This window comes from Doryrhamphus excisus, linkage group LG19, assembly GCF_037039965.1.
Source record: "Doryrhamphus excisus strain RoL-2023G ecotype Guam linkage group LG19, RoL_Dexc_Guam_v1.1, whole genome shotgun sequence".
NCBI classification, from domain to species: domain Eukaryota; kingdom Metazoa; phylum Chordata; class Actinopteri; order Syngnathiformes; family Syngnathidae; genus Doryrhamphus; species Doryrhamphus excisus.
In genome coordinates, this window is record NC_136375.1 from 11,292,613 (window position 1) to 11,315,218 (window position 22,606).

General features: G+C 42.8%; 2 protein-coding genes across 7 annotated transcripts; one reads left to right on the top strand and one right to left on the bottom strand.

Moving 5' to 3' along the window:
• Window positions 1–556: 556 nt before the first annotated feature.
• ylpm1 (YLP motif containing 1) lies at window positions 557–21,559 on the bottom strand. Of its 6 annotated transcripts, none has more exons than XM_058056176.2 (22): window positions 20,756–21,557; window positions 20,170–20,385; window positions 19,848–20,036; window positions 19,269–19,759; window positions 15,819–18,773; window positions 15,616–15,739; window positions 15,419–15,521; window positions 15,259–15,339; window positions 14,524–14,698; window positions 14,415–14,438; window positions 14,178–14,329; window positions 13,926–14,077; window positions 13,791–13,853; window positions 13,590–13,709; window positions 12,859–13,035; window positions 12,699–12,782; window positions 12,541–12,624; window positions 12,385–12,459; window positions 10,372–10,423; window positions 8,557–8,684; window positions 7,644–7,834; window positions 4,652–7,404 (listed from the first exon to the last, which is right to left on the bottom strand). In XM_058056176.2, exons 1-21 carry the CDS (start codon window positions 21,281–21,283, stop codon window positions 7,688–7,690), a joined length of 6,120 nt encoding a protein of 2,039 aa, XP_057912159.2. In that variant the 5' UTR covers window positions 21,284–21,557; the 3' UTR covers window positions 4,652–7,404; window positions 7,644–7,687. The 6 variants fall into 6 exon arrangements, 4 of the variants coding, with proteins under 4 accessions (XP_057912159.2, XP_057912157.2, XP_057912156.2 ...); XM_058056174.2 differs by having other exon boundaries at window positions 13,926–14,074; window positions 14,139–14,329; XM_058056173.2 differs by having other exon boundaries at window positions 4,653–7,404; window positions 14,139–14,329.
• Window positions 808–4,537, top strand: LOC144902141 (prospero homeobox protein 2-like). The gene is made up of 3 exons (XM_078799283.1): window positions 808–1,710; window positions 1,809–2,003; window positions 4,135–4,537. Exons 1-3 carry the CDS (start codon window positions 1,648–1,650, stop codon window positions 4,294–4,296), a joined length of 420 nt encoding a protein of 139 aa, XP_078655409.1. The 5' UTR covers window positions 808–1,647; the 3' UTR covers window positions 4,297–4,537.
• Window positions 21,560–22,606: the final 1,047 nt, after the last annotated feature.

Consider the following 22,606-nt stretch of genomic DNA (forward strand, 5'->3'; position numbering starts at 1 on the left):
TTTTTTCTTTCTTTTTCCAAGTGGGAACATTAAGGAGCAAGGTGATCCCATCAACACCAATGAGCTAATATGCCAAATTTATTTCCCAGTGTAGCAACATAACATAATGATTGGAGGGCCAATAAATAATCACCTTAAGGCCGCAAATGAGCCTGGGCCACACTTGGGGACACCCCTGCACTATACAGGAGAAGTTTCCTTAGTTCAAATGAGCTTTCATGGAATCTAAGTTAGTCATTAGTATACCAGGAACATGGTGGTCTGTTAATATTATCCTTAAATGACCTACCTGGTTTACCGCAGATAAGAGTCAGCAACCGCTGGTAGGCGTACCCGGCTCTGGACAACACGATGCCGGGTGTATCCACTCCAAGTATACTGTCAGGGGTTTGGCAGAAACCACTGTACCTGAAAGAAGGGGTGGTACATGTATTAAAAAGGTCAAGGTTTAAAATATGAAGAGACATATATTACATACAGAGTATATAGTATTTGTCATATGGGGTAAAAAAAAAAAAGGGGATGGGCTACCTTGTTTGGACACACCCCGTTATCTTTAAAAGAGGGGCCAAAGGAAGTCTTCCTGCAGAGCTTCTACCCGCCATCCTCCAAGAGCATCCCTCCAGGAAGCAGTGGATATCAGGTAGTAATGTATTTTATTTATGAAGATGAATTATAGAATTGATTCCTTTTCCTGTACTGTACTTAATGTATCCAGCATGCATCTCGGCACGTGGCACAAAAACCTGTGTTCCGGGATGGATCACAAGCAACCTTCCGAGTCCGACTCAGAAGTACCAGAGATGCTGGACAACCTTTATTACAGCAGCAGCGATTTGGCGTTGGGTGAGCACCCGTTCACTCCTGCAGCCAAACCTGAAAGGAGCAAGCATCAAGCTAAGCGTGCACGAGTGGAGAACATCATCCGAGGCATGACGCCTTGTGATCGCCTCACGGATGCGGAGATGAAGGAAGGAATGCAAGGGGCCGGTGACGGGCCGAGTAGCAGACACCAGGGATGGGAGCCAGCTAAGACGGAGAACTTCAGTTCCAAGCTCATGGCAGATGTTCTCAAGTATGAACTATCCCGAGCGGTCAGTCGGAGCGTTGACTCGGTTTTCAGAAGCATGCCACTAAAAGACGGCGATAGTGTAGATTCCTTGGTAAATCCTTCCAAGGAATCATCAGGAGGTGGTGATGAAGAGTTGCCGGTACAAGATGTTCAAACTGAGGCGCTCTCTTTGGTGGTACAAAGGTCCCAAACAGCAAAAGTCCACCATCTCAATAACGATCCCAACGTTGCAGTCCTGAACGCCGTGCATCGTAACACTCTCGGGTGTTGCTCCGGGTCGGAATCTCATCGGGTGACATCGCCGTGGAACTCCTTCAAAGTCAGACCAAAGGTCAACTCCAGGTCTTTGAAGAGCCCGCCCGGTCACATGACCGCCGTAGATGCCATGCTTTTGGACGACCTTTGCCTTCCGCACGTCAAGATCGAGTCCAGCAGCTCCCTAAAGAAAAATCTTTACATATTGAGCGTATCCTTTAATAATACTTCGGGACCTCAGAAGGCATATAGTGTCTTGTCCTTACCTGTCGCACATTCAGGAGGGACTGACGACCAACCATCTGAAGAAAGCAAAGCTGATGTTCTTCTACACGCGCTATCCAAGCTCTGTGGTGCTGAAGATGTGTTTCCGTGACGTGCAGGTGAGCAACACAAGCAGACGCCACAGTGCTTTAACATTTTATTGACACCTGTGCAGGACAAAAGGTGATGAGATGTTTGACCATGAACTTACCTCCAGATGACACGCTGCATCACATCCCAGCTCATCAAGTGGTTCAGTAACTTCAGGGAGTTCTACTACATCCAGATGGAGAAGTTTGCCCGTCATGCTGTCACGGAAGGGGCGGCCGACGCGAGGGCGTTGTCTGTCGGGAGAGAGTCAGAACTTTTCAGGGCGCTCAATATGCACTACAACAAAGGGACTGACTTCAAGGTGAGGTTTATGTCATCACAATATTATGAAAAACTGCTGGAGTACAACAGGGACCTGAGTCATGTAGTTTAGTTACATATACTACTAATAATTTGGCTTTATTTACTCATATAAATATATGCAGTTTAATATGTATGCATCTGTTTAAATCAAACTGTTCCTATCATGATAGATTTTATTTGCTGAATACCCACATGAAAACACAATAATATTAATGGAGTAAATTCGTTCAATGTCAAATTCCCAACGGCAAATGACATTACCTGGTACTATGTTATGCAAAAACATGGCAAAGCTCAACATCCAACCCAAACCGTAGTCGTTTAACGAGGTTTTTTTTAGTTAGAGATTCCAAATCTGTAAATACCAAGCTCAAAAGTGTGAGGCGCAGGAAAGAATTATGGGGTGAAGCAGCTTGAGATCGCTACACATTTTAAAAATACAAAAAAAAGGGCTAAAATTGAAAAATCAGCAGAGAATAAAGTGAAAAAATGTTAGTAGCATAAAGTTGACATATTAAAATCCATGTTGCTATAATGTCACAAAATTAATACCAAAATATTATGGACATAAAGTCATAATTACTAGAGAAACATCAACAAGAAAGTTGAAATAGTTGGAAAACATTTTAAAAGCAGCAATGGAACAAACACTGCTGTAATTCTACGACAATAAACTGAAAATATTGCCAAAAAAAATGGTCACGATTTAATGAGAATAAAAATAAATAGGCGGAAAGATTTTAGTTTGTTGATTTAAGAAGCTCTTTAGTGCAATGTGGTTACTTCAGTCCCATATTCACCTCCATCTGAATGCTTCAAGTTGATTGACTTGACTAACAAGACAGATGAAGGCCTCAGAGGCTGTTGGATATGATGTCATACAGAACGTCGAGTCAAAGATGTCATCATCCTAAAGCCTGGATGTGCAGTGTACATGCCAAAAATAAAAATATGTTGCCTGCTCATATCAGTAGTTTGGTTCATATCACCATATTGACACTAATATATATATAAGACAACTGTTCTTCAACACAAAATTTACTGGGAGATTGCAATAAAAAAATGGATCTTATTTTTTCATAGTTTCATAATCACCTTAAAATTAGCATCATAACTCCTCTGTTGCATTACATTTCTGTCACTGGTGTGTGAGTGACCAGAAGAAAAGCTCAGTTGCTTGGGGGAAAAAAAATTGTCGTTTTAACTCTCTCTCTCTCTGAATATGTCTTTTGTATTTTTTTTTCTTCCCAGCAGATCTGTTGTGTGAGTGACGGGAAAAAAAGCTCTAGGTGCTTGGGGGAGAATTGTTTTATGAATGTTTGAACTCTTGCTCTCTCTCTGAAAATATACTGTATGTCTGATATTCAGGTCAATATAGCACTTACCTTGATTTAACGCGGCCACTTCAAAGTAAACAATGTGAAGTGTATGTGTTTGTGTATATACATACTGTAAGTATGTACTGTAGGTACACACATACAAACTCCATATAAACACTTGCTTTTGCTCCCATTTTTCATGAGCTGAAATCAAGGATGTTAAAACATTTGATAAAGTTTGTTCCACCTCACAGGTGCGTCATGTCAGAGGTCCAAAAACCAGACAAAACTGCTGTGACTACCATTTGGCTACAATAAAAGGCCACTCCAAATGTGGAAGAGAGGGGGAGAGGTCAAAATGACAGTCTGTACCGTATCGAGTGCCACCACCACTTTGCGTCAATTACCGCATATGCTGATCCTTGCATGGCAATCATAACCAATGATAAGTGTGCTGGCCCATGCAGGAACTGTGTACAGATGCTTGCCATATCAGGACTTTGGGATGTTCTGGATCGGGATTTCAGGCAAATGGTAGTCACCAGAAAGTGATTTTCAGACCCCCGAATACAACTCTTAAGTTCAAATTTTGCTGTGGCCTTTCATTGTGGCCAACCTGGGTAACACCTTTGCAATAATCACGTAGTCTAATCAGCATCTTGACATTTGGATTATGAATTTCTATTAAGATTTGTGAACAATTTTAGCACAGAAAAATTGGAGCAAAATCATAAGTGTTGCATTTATATATTTGTTCTTTGTTCTTGTTGTAAGATTTTACAGTCTACTAATCAGAGTCTGCACAAACAGGTCCCGGATCGGTTCCTCGAAGTGGCAGAGATTACACTACGACAATTCTACATTGCCATTTTTACGGGCAAGGATCGAGATCCATCCTGGAAAAAAACAATCTACAAGGTGATCTGTAAACTGGACACGGACGTTCCTGCTGAGTTCAAGGGTTACAGATGAAATGCGATCTGGCATACTACAACTGTACATCATTTGCCACAGCGGTCACTCACAATGTGGACTTACATACAGTGACAAATATAATGCACGTGAGTGAAGGGACATTGGGTGACAACATGACTGCTTTGATATCACCCCATTCTGCTGTAGTAAAAGTCATTTCCATGCACATAGTATCTACAATATATAATAAAGTGTTTCAAAAACATTGCCATACACAAAATTGAGCTGCTGGGTCCTGACATACAGCATTTGATATTCCTCAAAACATTAACAAATGAATGTTGACAGAAAGCAGTTTTTGTTGTGCAATCATTTGTGAAACACTGACTTACAAAAACCACACAAGTCAATTATTGTTGATTATTTAATGGCAATTGACATTTCACCCAGTCTTGATTGGTTACTGTTCTAGGTACGTGCTTGACCAGCATCAATGGTTACATTTGTCTGTTGTGGTGCTGACTTAATAGAAATTAGCATAGCAGTCCAAATCTGATGATCAATACAAACAAGACCTTCCCTAGCAGAAGGGGGCGTTGTCTTTATAAGCATGGTAGGGTTCCCAAAATGTGGCCGTCAAGTAGTATTGAAGCTGTACTGGAAGGTCACCGTTGTTGGGAAAAAAACTTTGTTGTACTTCTTTAAACCTGCTTGCGTGTGAATGCAATTGACAGGTCATCTTGGAAAAAACTTAACACTTGACTCACAATAAATAAATGACCCACATGAGAAGTGGTGAAAACAAACTAATTTTGCCAGCCTCCATATATCGCAATGTGCATGAGTCTCTCTTTCGTCGTCTCCCAGGCAAGAGGAAGGTTCACTGTTGTGCATTGATTGGTTCAGTGCCTTAACGCTGCATAGAACAGCAGCAAACACAGTGACACCCCCCGGGGGGCCCACTACATATGAAGATGCATAGCCTTCATCCTGACGGTCACATACTGAGATGTTTGATTGGCAAAAGTATATACCAACAGAACAGTGCAAAATGGTGTGCCTTCACATAAAGTGTTTCGCCACATTACAAAAGAAAAGCTGCGCATTAATACTGTTTAAAATCCAATATTTCAAGAAATGCTGCAAACGTTTGACAGGCAGTACGAATTGGCCGTGAGAAAATACATGTCACAAAGACCAAACCCACACCACAACTTTACACATATTGCAAACAAAATGCTGCTCTTTAATACAGTTTGAAAGTCAGCCTTTCAAGAAATGCTGCCAACGTTTGACAGGCAGTAGAAATTGGCTGTGAAAAAATACATGTCACAAACCACAAGTCCACAACTTCAGAGTGAAAGATGACATTAAACGAGATATTGCATTATGATGGTATATTTATTATATATTATCACAACGGTTTATTTGGTCTTAAAAAATGTGGACAAAAATATTGCTTAGCATTAATTTGCGACAAAAAAACATTGTTTTGTGACTCGGTTATTACACAAATTTGTTTAGTCATTTTTTCCAAAGCACTTAAAATTAATGTTAAATCACATCTTGCACTCGTGGACCCCCAACTTGTGTAAGGTCTCGTCTGGTGAGATGGATGCCTTGTGACACCCCTAGTTAAATACAATTCTAAGTTCAAATAAAAGTTCTGTACTGTTCTCCGTCATACTCACCATAACCTCCTACAGCAAATGTTTGCTCTGCAGTTTTCAGTCTTGGGAGTCTTTTGCCTTGCCAGATGAACCTTGGGCTCAGTGTGACATTCCAATAAAAGATTGATGATGACAAAAATGGTCAAAATTCCAGCAAGTTCTTCAGTTTTTCATGACGAAAATGTGTCCTCTTCATAAGAAAACCTTCACTGGTGAAAATAATTCCCAAATACATCTTCAATCTTCAAGCGTAATGAGAATGGATGTGCAGTAGGACAGCGTTTCTTAAACTTTGACAGTATAAGTGGACTCGAACGGTTTAGCAACTCGAAAACTGGCCAAGACACAATCATCCAGCTATTCACTTGTGTTGCCAGCTATTTAGACAGTGATGTGCATTTTAAAAAGGAAGGTGTATAGCATTTTTAATGTGCCTTTTACATTAGCTCTACAGGATTCCTTTGCACACAACAATGTCCAAATTCCCCATAAGGATTTGAAAGGTGAATGAAAAAAATTCCAACAGCTCTAAACAGAGGAGGTGGTTTTCACCATCACCGATCAGCTGTCTGTAAGAACGTCCAATGAAATAAGGCAAAAAGCCGGAAACCAACAGTGGTCTCAACACAAGCTAACCTGGACACATTTGTTAAATATTATATGAAATCACTCTTAATATATGTCACCCAGCATATATATAATACACCTTTTACATATGTTTGCTCCTGGCTGGCTTTATTTGCCCGGGTTACAAACAGCATTCGCTGCTACCTATTTTTTTTAGCACCCCATGACCATCAAGGTGATCTTGGCATGCCATCATCACAAAAATCATAACAGGACAAAACCATTTAGCATCAACAAGAAAATGGTACAGACGTGTACTGTGAAACACACACTAAACCTCAGTCACACCCAACTCAAGGCCCTAGGGCCAGGGCCCTTTATGCGGACAGTGAAAGCCTGGAAATATTGAGGTTCAATACTGCACATCACCATATATTTTGAGAGAAGAACAGAGTTCTTCTACACTTTAAATATCTGATGATGCAACAAGATATACCTTGACATTCTCACATAATTTCAAAGCAAGTTCTCCATCAATTTGTTAGTACAAATACAATAAAATGGGCACTTGTGTAATAATATCATGAGGTTATATTCCTATTTGTATTCATGTAACAGATGTAAGTGGCTCTCTAAGGGCATGAAAAAAGTGTGATGCCCTTGTTCTAAATGAAAATTCACATTCATGTAATATTTGTGATACATCACAGTGTAGTCAAGCAAAAGAACTCCCCGCGTTTACTGGAAGGGTGTGAAAATTTATTGTTTTCTTACACTCTATATGCTTCAAGAAACAACAGTACAGGTGAATGTATAAAACATTAAAAAATGAACACATAACCAGAGGGAGACTTAAAATAAGTTGCTATCCTCATTAAGGAAAATAAAGACTTGACTGACCGAGTCTTGTTTTTCACATTCTGGACACCTGCAGAAGAACAAGAAACAATGTCAATACCAATATATCACAACACATTGATAAAATACAATCAATTCTTATTAACTTGAATATGGAAAATATAACATTACTTAATAACACCCACTATGGGAAACTATTGACACTACTTAAAAAAAAGTAATACAAATTCTAGCTTGCAAATGAACCAAGTAATAGTTCTTTAAGACTATTCTAATCCTGTCCTTACGTTAAAATAGAGACATACATACCTTCAAAAAAACCACAAAAACAAGGGTTTAAGATGATGATCTTCTTAGAAATATTTTGTACGGTTGAGCGCTTTCTGTGCAAGTAGGCCACTGTCATCTGTAATTTTCTCCCAGTCCGTTTGGCCCACCACAAAGCCGATGGCACGTTTTCGATCGGCATCCTTTTGTTCTTCCAGGTCGGCCCATCGCACCTAAGGATATGGTGTCGTGTTTTAGCGGGTGCATATGTGAAAATGCATTCTGTCACAATGTTAAATATTCAACAACTTCAACAATATGCAAGTCTATATTCCGCACCATGAGACGCTACATTGTTGCACATGATTTGAACCCTGCGACTTAAGCAATGTGGCTAAAAGAACTACAGTTCCCATGATGCTTAGAGTAAAAGACAAAGATGCTTAGAATTAAAGAAGGCAGGAGGCAACGTAGCCACTCGTCCATTCATTTTCAATGGAACCTCCCGTGTGTGGATCCCATTACACATCGATCATGTCTTGATCTGACAAATCTTAAGTTTGATCAAGTAAAGAATTACACCATCTTCTGCTTAGACTGCTTGCACCGCGGCAGCTGTTAAAAAAGCTCATCACTGAAGCCAACGAGTGAGGCCAGTGGGAAGATCATGCCATAGGATTGCAAGGTTTATACTGAGTACATATCCCATGTTACAACATGGACACCTGCGGCCTATGCATGCACAAAATCGCTGAAAATTTGGTGGGTGCAGTTTATATTCAGGTGTGTTAAATAATCCAGAACTAGTGGTACACGTTTAAGTTGTTTTTCCTCCAGAATGAACATCAGATAAAGCAGCAAAAAGTTACTTATTTTAAGTGGACTTTTGGATAGATTTAAGCAGTTGTACAATATCGATTTCTGTGTAATCAAATCAGCAGCTATGTCAACTTACCCTTTTCTTTCCTGGCTGAGACATACGGGTGGCGTAGTCATCTGGCAGCTGAAGATAGTCCTCCATGCCTGCCATGTGCTCGCCTTCACGTTTTCTCTTCCCGCCGCTCCCCAGACCGTCCAGCTTGTCTGTATGAATGTGATCAGTGCTAATCAGGCTACCTCTTCTCAAGATGTTATGACTTTTACTACTGGAGGACTGTCTGCGCTGAGTTGTACCAATGAAACCTTCCCATTCATTTCAATAGGAAGTGTGCTGGTAATGTCTCAGCATACAGTGTGGTATTTAAAAGGAAAAGTGCACTTTTTGGGGTTTTTTGATTTTGCCCATCATCCACAATGCTTATGCTTACGAGAGTCATGAACACATCTTTCTCTCTTTACTGTGCATTGTAGAGATACAAAATAGAGGCAGCTAAGAATGAGTGTAAATAGGATGCAACCATTCCGCCTGTATTGACACCTCGCCACACTGGCTAGCTACTAGCATTCCTTTTTATGTTGCTATGTGAAATCAACGTACACAGGAAGGAAGTAAGCAGCACATGCTATCATGATTTCAAAATACTTGTTACTACATGGTCACAGTATGGATAATAAGACCTAAAACCTTGTTGGTGTTTTAATAGTGGGCTTTGTGGACTGAATAGGTGAGTCCCACTACGTGCATTATTTAACTCACTTTTTTAGCTGCTTTTATAGTATGTTTACAGTGCACAGAAGAAAGAAACACATGCTTTCAGGTCTCACATAAGGATTGTGGATGATGGGCAAAACTCTAAAAAAGTGCAGATTTCCTTCAATCACCAAATTAATCTTGCAAGTAAACCTCCGAAAAAGTGATCATCAGCCCATGTTTTTAACACTAACTTTAAGACGGAATGTAAAAATGCATTGAACACACTCAATTCAAGGTTATAAATGTATTCGTAATTGATTGAGGGACATAAGTATTCGTTCCCAATGTGAAACAAGCCAGAGGACTTGGTGGAAACCCCCTTGTTTCCAAGCACAGAGGGTTCTGGTTTGCCAGGAGAGACTTTGGTCAGAGAGCAGTGTGTTCCTGGACACATACTTAGCATTTCCTCCATCGCCAACCTGTTGCTCTCATTTCACCACATCCCAATCTCCCAAACCTTGTCTGAGTCATTCAGGAGTTCATTGGAAAACTTCCAACAGGTCTGTACAAGTATCTTCTGGAGCAGGGGGGCTTGAATCCATTACAGCCGAGCGTGTTACGATGCTCCCAACTACGATGCTTTGTCATCACTAACCGGCTCCTTCCGTGTACTTCTGGACTTTCCCATTTCCTATTTAGTCGCTTTCCCACCAAGCTTCTTGTGGATGGTCTTAAAAGAGCATTCCAGTCCTGTGCAGGCCTACAGTCTTGTTCATGAGGTCCTCTGACAACTCTTTGGTCTTGCCCATTCTTGTGGAGGGGTTTGATTGGAAGTGACAGGTGTGTTTATCTACTTAAGATGAGCTGAGTACTTTCCAAATTGGACGGGAATAGTTTGTGTGCTCCATGGGTACATAACTGTCAGAATGCTTGCTGCTTGGTAGGGGATCAAATACTTATTTCCCTCAATCGAACACCCACCATTTTATCATCTTTAAAGTGTTTTTTTGCAGCTGGGGATAAAATGATCTTTTTTCTGTTAAACCCAAAGGCAACTTAAACAACATAGCACACATTAATAAGCACATACAGTACATATAGGAGATATTCATCATCACCAATGGATCCTCTAATGTCCGGAGTGAATACTACTAGTCTACTCAATGAAATGATAAAAGAATAAAAGAACCAACCTACCGAGTTTTGCTTCCGATGTGTCCATCTCCCATTTGCTTTTCGGAATGTAGCCCTATATTATGTAAAGAGACACTGGAGACGTTAATGGAGGGGAAATGGGAGGGATATGAGGATAACAGAAGAGTAAAAGGGACTGGCTGCAAAAAAGAAGAGACTGGTTCATAAAATTAAAAGCATTTCAACCTTTTTTTTCTTCATCAGAAATGCTGTACAAAATGTCTAAAGTACATGTAAGGTTTATCTCCAATGTTTTGCTTTGGGTCATTTGGGTTTGCTTTCCAAAGTATATGGAATCGATATCATTAATGTTTGTTTTTTTTTTTAATATTACATACAGTAGTATTTCACATATAACTGAAACATACAACATAGATAGTGAAACAATGGCGGTACCGTTAACCGTGTGCATTTAAAAAAGTAAAACAGTCATGATTGACAAAGTTTCACTGTTGGAAATGCAACTTCTGTTGGTTTTGGTTCCAGATTTAAAGACAATATAGGGACTAAATGCCACCACGAGGCTCATGCAAATACACAAGTGGAACAAGTGTACAGTTAATACATATGCTAAGTACATTTGTCTTTTACAAAAGTCAACAGAAACTGTGACAATGCATTTATGGTTCTGATGTTTCTAGTGGCATTATGGCACACCATTGCTATGCAAAATGCCCAAAATGAAATTACCGTAATGCATTGATATTTTATGTGAAATTTGTTAAGTTGAGCACATTTCCATGAGAAATAGTCATTGCTAAAAATGTTCTACTATTTTGGACAACACACATTTTGTGGATAATTATATGCAACTATTGCACAAACTGGAACAAAAAAAAAGTACATTTTTGCTTGGCGCTGGAGCGAAGATAATGTAGAATTCCACACATGAAGCATCTTAAGATGCAATGCACTACATGGTTTGTAGTGCTTTGCATGTAAGAGCATATAGATAAATCCCTCAGTACGTAATCATTGAAATGTTACCAAAATATTAAAAATAAGTATTAAAAAGAACATTTTCTTGTTGTTTTTTCCAGTAATAAATAAGGGTTATACATTAACATGTTATATATACATATACATAGTATGAGGGAGTGTTTGGAGAGCACGTTTGATCGTGTCATTTGTTCAAAATTCAAGGACACGTTCTGTTGTTGGAACACAGGCAGAAATGTTAACTTAATGTCTGCAAATTCAATGTGTCATGAAAAAGCAGCGTTACAAGTTGTGGACAAAACTAAGTCAAAGCAAAGTCTTGTGCATCATCTATCATTAGTAAACCTAAACACTGACATGGTTGAGTACAAACAATCACTATTACCTGCAGATTAGCTAGAAGTTTGTTTTTTTTAATAATTTAACTTCATTAGATGTTCTATCAGCACGTTAATTGTGGAAAAATTGCCATCCACAAATTAGTTAAGTGTTGTATTTCCCTTTGTACATTGTTCCAGATCAATCCCACCCCAGTCCCCCCAAAAATGATGAATCCAGGAACCTGGGCATTTGCAGCCTGCTGCTGTTGAACTGAAAAAGGACTGCAAGCGTATAATAATATTTTGTTTTCAGCTACAAAGATCAGATATCCCTTTTATGGCCAAAGTGCTTTGATCAAAATGACAAGCACCCTTGCATGATTCAGAATGTAGATACATGTGTAAACAAAGCACCTCAATTATCTTAAAATGTAGTTTGTCATATGTCTTACAAGCAGCAAAATCCACAGAAAAATTTCAGTCAGGTTACGTTTACATCACCTGTGCGAGAATTCACTGTTAAATGGTTGATAATACTTTGGACGACCGCAACAAAAACCAAATGACTAACAGAAACTAACAGCATATTTTTAAATTTTTTTGCTATAATATAGCTCTATCTATTGCACGTTGTAGCTATACTTAACTGAATGAATGACTTGGCCAATTAAAATATAAAAGAATGTTATTAACTCTGTCCAAAGAGTGGCTAATGATTCTATTGAAGACAAGAATGTAAAAACGCATAATTTCCTACCAGGTCACCCTCTTCTTCCTCTTCTCTCTTGGCTTCTTTGGGCTCATCCTCAGGATTAAAGTCTTCCATTTCCACCTAGTGACAAGTGTTTTAATCACAATAAGACCCCACATTTCCATCATCGGCACACTGATAAGTCAAAAAGGAGAAATTCACCTCCTCTATAGCAGCATCCTGTAGCAGGGATCGAACATCCAAGCGGACCATGTGACGAGGCGTGGACTCCCAGTTGTTGGACATCTGCATACAAGACACGCCATCAAGAAACAGCCTCCAAATTTTCATCCTTAAAAAAAAAAGCTAACTTTACAGACCTTGGTTATGTCCTTAAGGGAGCGTCCGTGAGCATTTCTCTTTGCACATGTGTGGTTGTCAGCAGTTATTTCAGCAATATAGACCTTGACACAAGACAATACATATCAATTCACACAAAAGACCGGGGGATTGTTTCTGCATCGTGAATAAATGCCTCACCTCAAAACCTTTTGTTTTGGCAGCGCTCCAGAACTGATCAAAATGTTTAACCCGGTCATTAATGGTGTCTAATATGATAAATGGGAAAAAGCCATCATCCAGAGTTTTCTTGAAGGTTTTAAGCATGCTGCTCCGGTATGTATCCTCCATTTCTGGTTCATACTCATACTCGAGGACCTAGAAGACAAGACATTCACTTTGCATTTGTGCTTTGCTGCCGGACAGTGTGTAAAAATCATTTTTTTCTTCTTCTTCTGAACAACATACTGCAATGGCGGCTTTAAATGGCTTTACACTTAAACCACGGGTTTATTGCGTGCCGACAAATTTGTGGATATCGGAGGCTTAGAGTTTACTTTTAGCTTGCCCCAGCAGTAGCCTGAGTTATTATTATGTGCCTGTTGCAACATTATTTAAACCTACCATAAATGGTGCTTTTGTCTGACCAAACAATTACTGACACCTAGTGGCCAATTTAAAATACTACAGAATAAGCTTAAAATTGATTAATTTAGGACAATGCTTTTCAAATACTGGGGCGGGAGCCCACCCCACCCACCCCAAGTGTGAGTGTGTGTGTGTGTGTGTGTGGGGGGGGGGGTAAGAAACAATGCTTACAGGCCGTATTCAAACACAAAACACAAATAATTTTTCAAAAAACGCAATAAATGAGGGATTATTGTTATTTACTATGATGTTAATCTATAATACCATGACTAAGTGACACTCACCTTTCTTTTCACCCTCCTCCCTGTGTCTGGATCTTTCTCGACTTTCTCAACCTCGCTCATGAAATAGTCGTCTAAAACCAGAACTCTTGGTGGGGCGCCGCCGCAGTCTACCTCCTTGTCCTTAACATTAAGAAACAATGTTGGACTCTTTACATCCATGTGCAGTATTAACCTATTTGTGTTGAATGTGATGCTACTCACCCTTATGAGCTTTGCGACATGGCTTTTTCCGCTGCCAGGAAGCCCTCTCATGATGACGACAATCTGTCATCGCACAGACTTCAAATAAGCACTAAAAGAGGGTGATTCAGCAAGGCACAAAGCAAAACTAAATACCCTCTCAGGTCTGGACAGCCTTCCTGGTGGTTTGAGGATATCATCCACGTTCTTGATTTCAGGCTTCTTCTCAACCTGAGGCGGTGGCTGTGGTGGGGGTGGAAGTGGTGCAGCGGGGGGTCCTCTGTCTTCTGGGTAACTTCTTCTGTCTACTGTAGGAGAGAGTTTTAGCAGTCTTTGGAATGCTTTTTGAATATTTGTCGGCAAACGTACCAAATGGTGAAGAGCCATGGCCATAGCGTTCAGACCCACCACAGTCGAGGGCTGTGCGCTCATAGAGAGGTCTATCATAGCCGGACCGCCCAAAAAGGTCCTCTCGATCACGGCTGCCACTTCGATCCCTCTCTCTAAGGCCGCGGTCTCTATCCCTGTATCCTGAATGATGAGGGGGTGCTAGTGGAGCTCTACATAGAAGAAGCAGACAAACGGCATTTCTCGTATCATTGTGCTCAACGGACACAAACTGTTGGTAAGGTATAGATAGAGTACCTTTCCTCAACCATCGTTAGTATGCTTAATTTAAAACAAACAGAAATAATATTACATACATGCAGAACCCGTCTAAAAGCTTGGAAAATAGGATCCGAGAAGGCGCTACCTTTCATCTCGCTCTCTGGGCGCATAACGTTCCCTCCCAAATCTCTCCCTTTCGTATTCAGGTGGAGGTTTTTCTCTGTACGGCTCTCTTTCTCGGGAGTACTCACGGCGGTCCATGTAAGGGTCTGACCGTCTGTCATAGTATGGATCCCTGCTGTAAGGATCTCGAAGAGGTTCTAAGAGCAGAACACAACAATACAACCCTTTTAAAAACTGTCATTCCAAAATCAAGGCTGTTAACAGTTGTGTTTAGCTAATTGTTAGCGGCAGCATTTTGGATTAGCAGTGTGGACTGAGCAGATACTGGCAGCAGCAACTCCTGTGTGAATGTTCACTGCATATGTGTTCTCTGAACATTAATAATGTGATTGAAGTCCATCGTGAGTCACTCATGAACCACAAACAGTATTTTCCAATGGGTACTAGGTGTCACCAATATACTATTGATAAGGCCATAGCCACCCCAGGAAGTACGCTGTCAGTACTAACGTGTGAGTCTAAGTTACAGTATATCTTATTTATGGCTAACACATTATCTGTACTATATTGAGTAATACAAGTATAAAAGATGACTATAGGGGTGTTATTTCATGTCTAGAGGGCTCTAATAATGCTAAAAGATCATAAACAGGTTTTGTACGCTAACTACAAAGGAATCCTACATTGCCGAAATACACCGTCAGCCTGGAACCAATTACTCACGATAATCGAGGGATTACTGCAATACGGAACTCACCTTTTTCATAGCCCCTGTCTGGGTCAGGCCGCAACACAACTCTCTCGCCGTAAGCAATCCTCTCAACAGTGGCACCCGAGTCTAAAACATTAAATGGTTACTGTCACCAACCACATAACTTTAACAGATTATAGTATATCTCTGGTTTACTTTCACATACCATGTCCATGCCCATAATCCACAGTCTTTGGAATTACTGCAGGCGCAAGTGCAGCAGGATTAGTATCCCAAGATGGCGCTGCCTGAGCAGCCGTAGTCATGCCCTGTGTAAGTGTAAATAAATAAGTAATAAATAAGTAAGTGTTAGTGTGACAAATGATAAATAACAAATGCTAATCACAATGTCTTAATGATTACCTTCAGAGCATTTCTGACTTCTGGTGGGATCTCCAAACCAAGGAGCCCAGCAGGGAGCTCGGGTAATACATCAGATGATGCAGGCTGAGATTCTGTTTCAGCAGGCTTGCCCTCCTGTATCTCCCTGGAAGGCCAAAAACACAGGACTCAATATCATATTGATTGCAACAATCTAAGTGATATTGGAGCAGAATGGAAATTACCTGATGCGTTTAAGTTCTTGGGCTGCTTTCAAGATGATTTCATGTTGGCGCTGGGAAAGAGCAAGTACGTTGCCTCCGCCTGCTCCTTGTGCTGCTAGGTCAATTGAGCTCTCTGGTAAGTTTTCAGCAGGTCCAGGGAGTGGAGGCCTGTCCAACGCGGGTTTATCCCCATGATCCCCATAAGTGGGATACAACCTTTCTGACAGTGGGTGTCTTGAAAGCCGATCCCATTCTGAAGGACGCTGCGATGGGTCTTCCGGTCGGGATGGGGGCTCATCCGGATACTCGCGGATTCTGATTTCTCCTCTTCTTTGGTTGTACTCGTCATCATATGGGTATGGGTGACCTCTTTCTCTGTCATCTAGCCAGCGATCTGGGGGCGGCAAGTGTGGCGAAAAGTCCCGTTCCGGTGGAGGACGCGCTCTATCCCATTCAGTGTCATAGAATCTGGCCTCGTGCCGGGGGTCATCAGAATGCGGTGGCCGCCAGCGATCTTCTCCATGAACATAGTCGTCAACATAAACCTCACTGTATCCCTCTTCATGTTCACGGGATGAACCTGGCCGCATCATACCTCTTGCTATTCCACGTCCCATTGGCCTTCTTACCATTCCGCCCCTTTCAATGATCTCATGGGGACGTCTCCCATGGGGTGGCGGCCAATCCTGTTCATTCTCCATTTCTTCATGATAAAATGGCTCCCCATCAGGACCCATTCCCATTGCCTCGTGGGATGGGGGAGGCCGCCTGCCTCTTCCTCTACCTGGGTGCATTGGCAAGTTATGAGGATCATGCCCACCATACATGTAATGCTCTGATGGATCCAGTTCCATATCACCAGTCTCATGGCCGAATGACTCCTCATCCATCGGCCCGTGTGCTAGATGAGGCGGTGGCCCTCGTCCCTGATGCATGAAACCAGGGCGACCGCGTGGTGGACGATGATGGCCAGGCGGAAATGGTGGTCTCATTCCTCTCATTGGAGGCCTAGCCTCTCCCCAATAAGCCTCTTCATCACAGTACTCTTCTGTATCTTCCCATTGATCATCCATTGGGTCCCCTCCTCCCATGGGAGGACCTCCTCTCCCCATCGGTGGCCCTCCTCTCCCCATCGGTGCCCCGCCCCTACCCATGGGCGGACCGCCCCTACCCATGGGCGGACCTCCTCGACCCATGGACGGCCCTCCTCGGCCCATGGGCGGACCCCCTCGGCCCATGGACGGCCCTCCTCGGCCCATGGGCGGACCCCCTCGGCCCATGGGCGGACCCCCTCGGCCCATGGGCGGACCCCCTCGGCCCATAGGCGGACCCCCTCGGCCCATTGGCGGTCCCCCTCGGCCCATTGGCGGTCCCCCTCGGCCCATTGGCGGTCCCCCTCGGCCCATTGGTGGCCCCCCTCGGCCCATAAACGGTCCTCCTCTACCCAAAGGGGGACCACCTCGAGCCATAGGGGGGCGTCCTCTCATCATCGGGAACCCCCCTCTCCCCAAAGGAGATCCTTGCAATGGTTCCTCATAATATTCCTCTTCTGTTTGGAAGTGATGATCTTCAGGTATCCACATTTCTTCATCAGGAGCCTCGGATGTCTCACCACCAAACTCCTCAACTGAAGGTTCCTGCCATTGGTAGGCTTCCTCTGACTCCTGTATGAATTCTTCTTCCTCGGGTGGCATAAAATCATGCGACATTTCGTCAATCTGCCCCTCGGGTGGCAAGTTTTGTCCCCTCATGTCTCCATGCACCCTCTGTCCGTTACCCCGTCCTCTACCTTGCACAGGAACCGGGGGCTGACCTCGTCCTCTACCTTGCACAGTGGTCTGGGACTGACCTCGTCCTGCGCCTTGCGCAGGGGCCGGGGACTGACCTCGTCCTGCGCCTTGCGCAGGGGCCGGGGACTGACCTCGTCCTGCGCCTTGCGCAGGGGCCGGGGACTGACCTCGTCCTGCGCCTTGCGCAGGGGCCGGGGACTGACCTCGTCCTGCGCCTTGCACAGGGGCCGGGGACTGACCTCGTCCTGCACCTTGCACAGGGGCCGAGGACTGGCCACATCCCCTACCTTGCATAGGTACTGTGGGTTGACCACGTCCTGTACCTTGCATGGGTAGTTGTGGCTGACCTCGTCCTCTCCCTTGCATGGGTACTTGAAGCTGACCACGTCCTGTACCAGGGGGAGGCCGAACAGGTTCAGTTTTGGATGGCTGTGTCTCAGTTTTTTCCTCTGGTACTCCTGGAGGGTTATTATTTCTCAACGGTCCTTCTGGTTTGGGAACATTTGGTGCATTTGTTTGTTTCGATTCCAGGGTACTAGATCCAGATTGGGCTGGCTTACTGTCTAACGGATTAGGCTTGGGGGTAATGCCAGAAATCTTTGTACGGCTTTTGGTTTGTGGTATAGGTTCACTTGGGATAAAAAATCCATCACCTTCAACCATGTCATCCATCATGTCTTTATCAGATTTTCTGTTTTGTTGATTTGACTGTGGCAGCTTGACAGGTTTTAATGAAGAATCCACACTGGGTGGTGGGTTGAGAGTTTGTTCCACTTGAGGCAGGGTTTCTTGCTGTTGTTTTTGTGAGGGCACTGTTGAACCTGTCTGTTGTGGGGGCTGATCAAATCTGGATGACCTTCCAAATCGCGGTGTAATAGCTCTTGGTTTCTGGTCAAATCTTGGGGGACCATCAAAATGCTGAGTGGGTTGGTCAAATCTGGGAGGGGCATCAAAGTGCGGCCCTGGTTGGTTAAAGCGAGTGGGACCATCAAAGCGCTGATGTGGTTGATCAAAACGCGGGGTACCATCAAAGCCCGTCGGGGGCTGATCAAATCGAGGTGGAGCGTCACAGCGTTGTTGAGGTTGAGGCAAAGGATGGGGGAGGTCAAAACGTTGTGTTTGTTGATCAAACCTTGGAGGTCCCTCAAATGGCATACGTGGCTGGTGGAATCCTGGGTTGTTTGTACTGGGAAATTAAGACAGCAAAATGTAAATACGATTAGCAAGAGTAAATAAATGCATGAACTAATATGCAGTCATGGAAAAAATTATTAGACCACCCTGTCTTCAGTTTCTTGTTGATTTTAATGCCTGATCAACTAAAGGTACAGTTGTGGAACAAATAGAACGATGAGAACAAAAATAGCTTCTTAGAGTAATTTTTGGGGGAAATATTAAGTTATAGTTTTTAATGTAAGAAAATAAGTGATTTCGGTAAAACCAAGAAAACCATGGAAGTTGCTAGATATCTTTAATTAAACTCTTTTGAGCTATTCCTGTTGTCATATGTGCCTATATCTGTATATCTATATCAGTGAACAAATCGAGTGAAGAATCTAGGGTGGTCTAATCATTTCTTCCATGACTGTATGTGTACATGTTGTAATCATGTTTTCTGAATTTATCATTTGCTAACAAGGACAATCAGTCTTTTGCACAAAAGTAAAAAAATGGTACTGACTGTGGACCCCCAATGTTGTTGAAGTTTGGTGACGCAACATTTTGATGACCCGAGAGTCCGATCCCAGCAGGAGGACCTCCTGTGTGTAGGGGTGCTGCAGCTGGAGTGGGCTGTTGACCTTGCTGGAGTGCAGGACTGGCAGTAACAGCATTGAACTGCATACCCGGATTTACTTGTTGCGGCTGAATTTGACCATCCTGTCCTGGGTACGCTCCATATTGCCCCATAACTACATTATTATACTGGTTTGCAGCGTACGGCACCATTGTTGTCAGAGTGGTGATCCTCTCAAGGAGGTGGGCATTAGTGGCATTCATCTGATCCTGCCACTGTTTCCACTGGTGCTCATAGTCATGCAGTTGGTCTTTGTGGGGATAAGTTTGGAACTGCTCGAACCACATCCTGAAAGAAACCTCCCAGTCTTGGTATAGAGGCGTGAACTGCTGCTTTTGCACTTCGTAATGTCTCAGCTGCATTTCAGCTGACATGGTCTGCAAAAAATATATATATTTGGTCTGACAGTAGAAGATTAAAATATGTATTTACATTAGGAGGGTGTGGATGGGTGTTTTTATATACCTGTAAGTTTGGAGGTTGCTGAATGAGCTGCTGATACTTCTCCAGTATCTGTTGGAGTTTCTCATGCTGTTGCATAAGAGCCTGGTAATGTAAGCCTACTCTTTGCTGCTGAACATGCTGCCACTGAGCCGCTGCAGCCTGTAATTGCTGGAGACGGGCAGTCTCCTCATTGTCTTGTTTTGAATCCGGCTTAAACACAGAAACAAAGCAAAATCAGAGCAAAGTGTTGGTATCGGACACGAGTGACCAATTTAAGAGGGGCTTGACATTGACATTGCTTGAAAACCTTTCCTAAACACTAATCATTTTTAAGAAAGCTCACCTCTGGTGGTGGAGGCGGTGCTGGGGGCTCCTCCTTTGGAAGGGGCGGAGGTGGTGCAGATGTGGATGTTTCGGATGGAAGTGGAGGCTGAAGAGTTTGCCCATTGGCCGGCGTCAGCTGTGGCATAGCAAAGTTACCATCCTTTTGGTTCTGTTTCTCTTGCCTCAGCTTTTGTAGGTTCTGCAGATGTTGCTGGTACCAAAGTTGCTGCTGGTTCTAGGTTGAAAGAATCATAAGGATTTTAATTCATTATTGAGACGCTTGCTGAGATAAACCAACTGACAAAAAATGACATAAGCAAAGACTCATAGGAGCAGAATAGAAAGAGTTTTCTGTGTGTTGACGACTTGATATTCAACGTACTATTAGTAAATATAATAATGTGGGAACAACTTAAATTTTACACTTTTGTCACATCAAAATATGATAATTGGGGTGGGGTGGGGTGGGGTTCAAAATTTGACACACTGAGCCCCACTCCTCCAGAAAATAAACTAGGGGATGCAGTTGAGGTTATTTTGCAGTTGAGGCCACAATTGTGTATGCAACATTAGTAATCAGCAATAACCAGAGGAGAGGGTTTTACCGGCAAAGGCAAAGTTTTGTCGTCCTCTTTATTGAATACATCCTGTGTATTCCCATCGTTAGGTTCCATAAGTTTCGATGACTGGGGGTCTGACGGAGGAGGAGTTGGCTGAGCTTCAGCGGCGTGAGTCTGTGGCGGGGGCGGCTTCGACAAGTCCTGTTGCGTCGATAACGTGTCCCCTCCTTTTAAGTGAGGGTGCATCCCCATACCGCTGTCCAAATGAACCGGTTCTGTTGACTGCCACGACGGCCCCGAATACCCACTCTGGTGTCCGCCACCGTATGGTGGAGCAGCGCTGCCATGATGCAACACCGTCTGGAGCTGTTTCTGGTGGAGCATCTGGAGCTGCTGCATCTGCTGTAGGTGCTGCTCCTGCAGGCTCGAGAAGAGAGAGCCGCTCGGCGAGGCCTGTAAACCGCCAAACCCCGCTTGGGGACCGGCGAGGCCTCCTCCGGAGATGTTCCGTGCGCCAGATCCTCCGTAGTTTTGCGACGGAGGTGCACCATAATTCCCCCAGGAAGGGTACATTTTTCCGATGCGAGGCTGGGGGCGCAGCCTTTGTGCTTACATTCAGCCTCGTTGCTAACAATGCTAATGTTCACGCGGACTTCGCTAGCTGCAGCTCGCTCGCTGTGGTGCAATCGTTAGCTACATAACCAATTGGACAATTAAACCACATTAGGCAGGCTCAAACACTACGGCCTTACATTAAAATTTATGTTAAAGATTGTACTTTCATCCGTCGGTAAGAGTGGCTATGAAGTGGCGGCGTCCACAAGATCACGACGTGACGTCACAGATCTTGAACGATTACTTCCGGTGGAAAACCTACTCGATGTAAATTAAAAAGGAAATAAAAGTAGTTATTTGCGGCAATTTAAAAAATGTGCAATTTTAATGCAATTATGTTTACTATATTCTAATAATTACTCAAAATCGTCACTCTTAAAATCGTCTCTTCGGTCTGATCTAAGATACAGTACTTAAGCTATTAATGCTAAAAAATAGATGCTATTATATAACGCCAGATTTAATGACCCGACTTGCTTTCATTTTTTTTAGATGTTTTAGGGTTTCCCTTCGCTCCCATCTATAGTAGTGGTATTATAGATTTCTACCACAAGGGAGCGACATTTGCACAAACATTTCTAATGCAAGAAGAGACGAGTAGCCAAGAATTATTATTTTCTAAGATGTTGTGTTTAATGGTCATAATAATTACAACAATAATGCTGTTCATCATTATTACCACCCAAGTCATGATCATAACAACTGTATGTCTGTGGTTTTGCCTGTAAAGTATCAGTAACGTCCACCATTAAATGCTGTTCATGCAAAGGTTCATGTAAATGGTGATGTTTTCTGACCTGGCGCTAATTGGTTCTTTGCCTTAGTAGACCAAAAGACTGGAAATCGTGTCCAAAACATTTGTCAACTAAACATTATGTCAACTAAACCCTAGGTTCCCAAAGAGGAGTATGTTTTCCCCTCAGGGGTGCACCAATTGTCATGGGGGTATGCCCAACACTCACAATTACAAGTGCACCTGAATGCATCCCAGTTGTTCATTGCTCTGTGTGCATCCTATGAACAAATAAGTCATTTTGATGATTATTCTGCGCATTGAGTGTTTAATCTTGAAGAGTTAATTCAGATAAAAAGGTTGCTGCAAGTTCAAAAATGTACACTTCAGGCCAATTGTGTGATGGCGTATATGACTGTAAAAAGTTTAGGAACCACTGAACTAAAGCATTACCATTCACCAACTCAGAATAAAAAAAAAATGGAGGTTTAGGGCATGTGAGACTGCCAGTTGCCCTTGAGGTCCGATACACACAAGTATTTTTTTTG

Coding starts and splice junctions, on each gene's coding strand:
- LOC144902141 (XM_078799283.1), top strand. CDS start 1,648: ATGTTCTTCTACACGCGCTATCCAAGCTCTGTGGTGCTGAAGATGTGT. Junction 1,711..1,808: donor TGTGTTTCCGTGACGTGCAG/GTGAGCAACACA, acceptor ACTTACCTCCAG/ATGACACGCTGCATCACATC. Junction 2,004..4,134: donor ACAAAGGGACTGACTTCAAG/GTGAGGTTTATG, acceptor CTGCACAAACAG/GTCCCGGATCGGTTCCTCGA.
- ylpm1 (XM_058056173.2), bottom strand. CDS start 21,283: ATGTACCCTTCCTGGGGGAATTATGGTGCACCTCCGTCGCAAAACTAC. Junction 20,386..20,755: donor ACAAAACTTTGCCTTTGCCG/GTAAAACCCTCT, acceptor CTTTCAACCTAG/AACCAGCAGCAACTTTGGTA. Junction 13,710..13,790: donor ATGTCGCAAAGCTCATAAGG/GTGAGTAGCATC, acceptor CTTAATGTTAAG/GACAAGGAGGTAGACTGCGG.